The sequence below is a fragment of the Brassica rapa genome, chromosome A02, assembly GCF_000309985.2.
Source record: "Brassica rapa cultivar Chiifu-401-42 chromosome A02, CAAS_Brap_v3.01, whole genome shotgun sequence".
Lineage (NCBI taxonomy): Eukaryota > Viridiplantae > Streptophyta > Magnoliopsida > Brassicales > Brassicaceae > Brassica > Brassica rapa.
Genome location: NC_024796.2, coordinates 18,227,351 through 18,233,639, shown reverse-complemented (window position 1 = coordinate 18,233,639; position 6,289 = coordinate 18,227,351). Strand labels below are relative to the sequence as shown.

The 6,289-nt window shown below is 40.8% G+C and overlaps 1 protein-coding gene and 1 non-coding gene across 2 annotated transcripts; both read right to left on the bottom strand.

Annotated features, from left to right (window-relative positions):
- Positions 1 to 270: 270 nt before the first annotated feature.
- Positions 271 to 3,891, bottom strand: LOC117131878. Its single transcript, XM_033284821.1, has 2 exons — positions 3,497 to 3,891; positions 271 to 3,416 (listed from the first exon to the last, which is right to left on the bottom strand). Exons 1-2 carry the CDS (start codon positions 3,662 to 3,664, stop codon positions 3,108 to 3,110), a joined length of 477 nt encoding a protein of 158 aa, XP_033140712.1. The 5' UTR covers positions 3,665 to 3,891; the 3' UTR covers positions 271 to 3,107.
- A 1,902-nt stretch (positions 3,892 to 5,793) lies between these two features.
- On the bottom strand, positions 5,794 to 5,900 carry LOC117132253. The gene has a single exon (XR_004455813.1). It is a non-coding gene; the product is annotated as a small nucleolar RNA R71 (small nucleolar RNA).
- Between the last annotated feature and the right edge of the window lie 389 nt (positions 5,901 to 6,289).

Sequence of the window (6,289 nt, the reverse complement as noted above, 5' to 3'; positions counted from 1 at the left end):
TGATGGCCATACTTGAGCTTGTCCGTGGCTGATTTGGATACATGTCTGGTGCCTTCGGACAATCGGTATTTAGTGGTTCGATTGAGATTTGAACAAGATTTTACCGCAAGGCTCTTCGTAAAGATTTCTCTACAAAGATTACTTTTCGTAAAAACATTCATGCTGATTTTTAAGGACTTTCAGACATTGATTCCGTCGTGACCGATTTTGACCCCAACAGTTAGCCACCCAGCTCGTTAGAACCATGAGCTTCTATCGAGTGGCTTGGCAAGTTAGACAAGTTAGGTGAGTTAGGCGGAATTAATGGTTGAAAATGTATGTGGTAAGTGGTCTTCTCTCTCTTCTAAAAGTAGAACGCGATAAGATTGGGGCTGCGCCTTATGACGGCTGCCTACGTACCCTTGTTGAAGGGATCACGTCTTTCGTCTTTCGTAGTTCGTCTTGGAGTTAAGGTTCTTATGAATAGTTTTCCAGTGAGACCTTTACGGTCTAGTTTATATGTAGAGGTTATCAGGCGTGTTGCTGCCGATGGTATTTTATATGGGTGTAGGAGGAAGACTACAAGTTGTCATCTCGTAATCTAACTCTGTGTGAACTGCTATATATGTGATCTGTTTCGGGAGTTTTCCGTAGTGTGTAAACTTGCGGGATTTCTGAAGACACTCGAATATTGGCAAAGAGACAAATTTTGGAATCTCGTTTCAGGGTGTTTGATACTATGCATATAGATGTTAGAGACCAGTGCGCTAGGTTTAGGGCAAGACCTAGGTTTACTCCCTGTTTTAGTGGGTGCGATGACTAATTCGACTTACGTATCCCATTTCAGTTTCATCCTGATTCCATACCGATTTAAAGTCCACGATAGGTTCTCGGCTTATACGACCTGTATGGTTGGAACCGAGCATCTCTCCAAGGACAATTTTTAAGCCTCCTGGAAGTGATGACCAAAAATTTTGGGTTTCTTTTATAGCACTATTATCCTTGTGTCAGATGTACGAGAGTCATCTATACGAGATGGCTAAATCTATTTAGGACGTTAAGAGTTTATTAAGATCATCAACAAACTTAATGGTAAAAATTACCATTTTGAGTCTTCGCGAAGGATATGTTTTGAGAAGATGTTAGTGCGTATGACGGTCTGGTCTTCCAAGAAGGTGTTTTATGAAGGAAGGAAATTTCGTCGAAGAATGAATCTTCAGGTGTCTGCGACATCTCGCGATGATGAAGATTTATTATTCTTTCGTATGCCGCGTTTCGAGCTTGAAATGTTCGCAGGCTTGAAGATGTTTCGCGATGTTGCAAGGGTTTAGTCTTAGCCCTGCGTTTTAGAAACATTCTGGTTTGACTACGGATGTTTGCAGCCAAAATTGTTGTTCCTGTTTGGATGCTAATAATTTGATTTGCGATCGAGGAATTAGGACTGAGGTGTCGCGAAAATTTGTTCATGGGAAGAAGCGTTTTCCTTCATGGTGTTTTGTGAAGTGTTGGCCTTCCGAGATCTATTTCACGTATTTTTGAGGATGTTTTGTATAGCTCTAGAAGCTTTGTTACGAATTTTTTCTTACATGCCGCGTATTATGGGTAAAACGTTGCGGGCTTAAAGTGAATTGTGGAATGTATTGAACTTGGTCGATTGTCGACAAGTTTTGGTTTTCTGTTAACCGTTTGGTTGTTAGGACTGAGTTTCGTTACGAAGAATTTATCATATGATTTCCGACTGTGGGTTATATGATAGTTATTCTCTTAATAGTCTCAGGACGTTTTTACATAAATCGTAGATTGTCGTTTAGCCGTTAAGTGATGGAGCGATGGTTTCTCAAATAGTTTGGCATGTCGTGAAGGATGTGTTTACTCAGATAGCCAAGGATGTTGTAGGTCAAGGATTAGACCATGGTACTTTAACATTTAAGGTCATGTTAGTTTACAATCGTCCTTAAAGGGGATTGCAAATATTTGTTTGGACCCTTAGTGGAAGGTGTAATTGACCGAAGGCCAAAGAGCGCTTGTCGAGATTGATAGGCCAAGTTTGCCGGGGCTATCTGTGCTAATATGGCCGATAGTCATAGAAAACGATTCTCCGCTCTAGGTTTCAGTTATACGACGAATATTTCGTATAATGTGACCTATAGTCTTATGAAAATCAAGTTTTTTTTGTCGGAGGAAGACGAAGCCCAAGAAGTTTGCTACATAACCAGTGTGGAGTCAGCGGCGGGATGACTGCCTTCTCGGCTGTGACCGAGGGAAAAGAAAGGCAGAAGCCAGCGAGCCGCAGGCCTAAAAAATGAGACATATTAAATCGTAATGCGAAGAGATAAAGTTTAGATTGATCATCGAAAATCAGATCTTACAGGTTTGCGTTTGCTATACAAAACATACTTCTTCATAAAGCCTGTTATGTCAAGTTTAGAAAGTTTCTTCGTAAGACTTGGTCTGATTGTACGAATGATTTTTCCCGTAAGTAATAGGGACCGGTTTTACGAAGATTCACTACAAGAAAACATATTTTTTACGAGGGCAATATATGTTGTAACTTCGTCGTAAAAAGGGTGTTACGACAAATTAACCTCGAAACACGTTTCGTCGTAAAACGTCCGTCGTAACGGAGGTTTCGTCGTAAATGACTTGCTAAGTTTACGACGAAATATATTCCTCATAAAGCGGAGGGCACCATTTTGTCATAAACGAGAAGTAATATTTCGTGGTAAACTCCACGTAACGGTTTCGATGTAAAGCAGACGTAAACACTTGCGTTGTAAAGAACACGTAACTGTTTCGATGTAAAACCCTCGTAAATTATTCGATGTATACTCCACGTAACGGTTTCGATGTAAAGAACACGTAAACTTTTCGATGTAAAACCCTGGTAAATCTTTCGACGGTAATCAGTCGTAAACGTTTACGTGGAGTTTCATCGATTCTTATTAATATATAATAAATTTGAATATTTTTTTAACCTCAAATATAAATTTAAATTTATTTAAAATTCAGAATTTAAAATCATTTTAATTTTAAAACGAAATATGAAAATAAAAAACATATTTTAAAAAAGCATTTAAAAGTCATACAATAATATTTAAATTCATAATACAAACCGAAATATGGAAAAACTACATATCATCGAAGTAGTCGGTGGGGTTGCTCGGCTGTTGACGGGTTGGATCGGACTCTTGGGGATCTCGTACTGGCAACCCAAGAGCGGCTCGTCTCTGACTCAACATTCTCTGCATAACCGGGTTTCCCACGGCCATCACGTCTAGCAAATCCTTAAGAGAGTCTAAACGAACCTGATGGCTATCCATTCGAGCTTTCATCTGAGAAGTCTCTTCATCCCGTCTCGAAGTGTATGACGAAGTTGCCCTTGCAACTTCGTTAACAGAGCCTATACCAACTATTCGTCCCTTCTTTCTAGGAGCCACCTATAAAATTAATATATATATTAATATAGCTAATTATGTTAAAATATTTAAAATAATGTACATAAAATTTTAAGTTGCACCTCTTCGAAGATTCTGTCGGCGTCTTCGGTGGACAATGTGACGGGTAATCCATCGGGAGACTCCTGGGTTAGTTGCGTCTCCCGTTCTTCAATCCGAGAAGCCACTGCTTTGAAGAGTTTCTCAGATGCAGGATCCACAAAAACTCTGTCGGATGTGGCATGAGTCATCTTGAATAGGTCAGACAGAGATGGTAAGACTCCTGATATACCTTGGATTTGTCCTATTTTTATCCATGGTATATTAGTATTTTACTATATATATATATCTATGTTTTCTATTCTTCTATGTATGTTTTCAGGTTCAGGTGCATTTCGGAGTAAAGCTATGACTTTGGAGCATTTTGGAGCTTAAAGGACATTTCACCCGAGCTGACCACTTAGAGGTCGATGAGAGGAGGAATAATCGATCGATGCGCATCAGTGCTGACGATCGATATCAGGAAATGCCTCGACAGATGAAGATTAATATCGATCGATGTACACAAGTACCATCGATCGATGTCGAGACACCAGACGCGACATTTTGGATTCAGCAGACTTAAAAACCATGGCCAAGCCAAATTACTAAAATGCCCTGACGAGTTTTTAACCTAGTAGAATATATAATGCAAGTGTTTTGACGGCAGATAGAGCTTTTCTTTCTATTTATCTATTGATATGAAATGCTTTGCTATGTCTGAGTAGTTCAACTGTTAGATTCTAGGTTCAGATAGGTTTGTGGGATTAGCCCCAAACTATAGATCTGCCTTGTTGTGATATTCATGATAGATTTGTATTCATTGCTTGTTTTAGCCTTTCTAACTAAAACTTGATCATAGGATTGCATATTCAAGCATCCTTGTTATCCCATTCTGAAATATATCTATCATATTAGGATTGCTAGAGAGGGCTAACCGCCAATTTAGAATCTTAGTAGGGCATTTCATACTCGCGCATAGGCGTGGCTAGAACCCGTCGATCGATGTCCTCAACTGACAATCGATCGATGTTGGCAAAGGTGTATCGGTCGACGTCTTAATAGACTATCGATCGACACTCTCTTGTGTCTGCATCTAACCGGTGAGACACAAGATCTAGTCTGTTAACCAGTGGAACATTCAACAGCTGATCACTGAGTTAAGCGAATGAGCTCTAATATATCATGCATGCAACAATTAGGCATCTATAGGAATTATAATCTCCAACACCTGAATAGTGGCCCTGCATCTAATATCATTTCCAGCCTAAGTTACATTTATCATTTACTCGCTTGTTACTATTGCTATTTCATTAAAACATTACAACCTTTAGAATTAATAAACACTAGATTTAATTGTTCCCTAGCTCCTTGTGGATTCGATCCCTAAGTACTACATCTGAACCTTTTTTGATGAGAGTAACACTCCTTAGGATAATTTGAGTGGTATCAAATTTGGCGCCGTTGCCGGGGAGCTTTGATCGCCATTAGATTTAGTTTTATTAATTCTTATTCTTTTCTTTACCCCTTTTTCTAATAATTTTTCTTTTTCTTGTCTTTTCAGGTGCATGCCCAGCGGTACCAGAAGCAACAAGGAGAAAGACTTGCTGTTTTCAGACGATCCTGCTCAATTGGAACGCACCATCCGTAGAGGTCAACGTTCCACAACGCTCGACGCAACCACTTCGTCATCGATCGATACGCACAATCAACCGTCGACCGACACCAAACCGTCATCGTCGATCGATCCCAATCGTTCGACAACGATCGATACTCCACCACGTACGTCGATCGATACCGTGTTGTCAAAAATGGTAAACATTGTTATTCTAACTCAGGATGAGAACGGAAACCTATATGATCAGGTCGGTCATCTGCGTAATGCAACAGGTCAGAGAATAGATGCTCAGGGAACTGTAATACCTGATGCTGATGCTACAGGAGCTGCTCAACCTGTAGATGAGGACCTCGATCGAAACCACTGGCCGACTACAATCGCCCAGATGAGTACTATTCCAACAGATCATCTATTCGACTTCCGGAGATCCAGAAGCAGAATTTCGAGCTGAAACCTCAATACTACACTCTCGTGTCGCAGATACCCTACTCTGGGTTACCGCACGAGCATCCTATGGACCATTTGGAACGGTTCGAGGATCTAATCGCTGCCATTCGGATGGAAGGAGTCCCCGAAGATTACCTGGTGTGAAAGCTCTTCAGATACACGCTTAATGGAGAAGCGATGCACTGGCTTAGGCAGCAACCCACAGGATCTTTAACATCCTGGAGCGACATCAAGAATGCTTTCTTACGAAACTTCTTCGATAAAGCGCGCGCTGAAGAACTTCGGAACAAAATTTCCACATTCTCGCAGAAGGCTGGAGAGTCTTTCAAAGATGCGTGGATTAGATTTAGGTACTTCCAGCGAGACTGTCCACACCACAGATTTAATGAAGTGCAGCTGCTAAGCACTTTCTTCCGAGGTCTCACCTTACAGTATCAAATGGCTCTTGATACGGCGAGTGAAGGAAACTTCACTACTCGGAATCCGTTGGAAGCTGTGAGATTTATCGAAAACCTTGCTAACAGCAGCAGCACCAAAAACACTGACTCTGAACGGAAGAAGTCTGTAGCCTCTATCGGGAAGGAACAGATGGACGAAGAAAGAGCTAAGTTAGATTTGGTGCACGAGCTTCTAAGGAAGCAAGTCTGTTCAGATTAAGGTGAAGTAGCAGATACAGAAGGAGAAGAAGATGTGAACTACATCGGAGGTACCGGATTTCAAAAATTTGGAAACCAGGGCGGAAACAGAAACTTCTTTGGAAATGGCCAAAGAA

What these genes read in the sequence shown, in the direction of transcription:
- LOC117131878 (XM_033284821.1), bottom strand. Translation starts at nt 3,664, where the DNA reads ATGACTCATGCCACATCCGACAGAGTTTTTGTGGATCCTGCATCTGAG. An exon ending in CCGACAGAATCTTCGAAGAG is followed by an intron (nt 3,417 to 3,496) that starts GTGCAACTTAAA and finishes TTAATTTTATAG; the next exon opens with GTGGCTCCTAGAAAGAAGGG.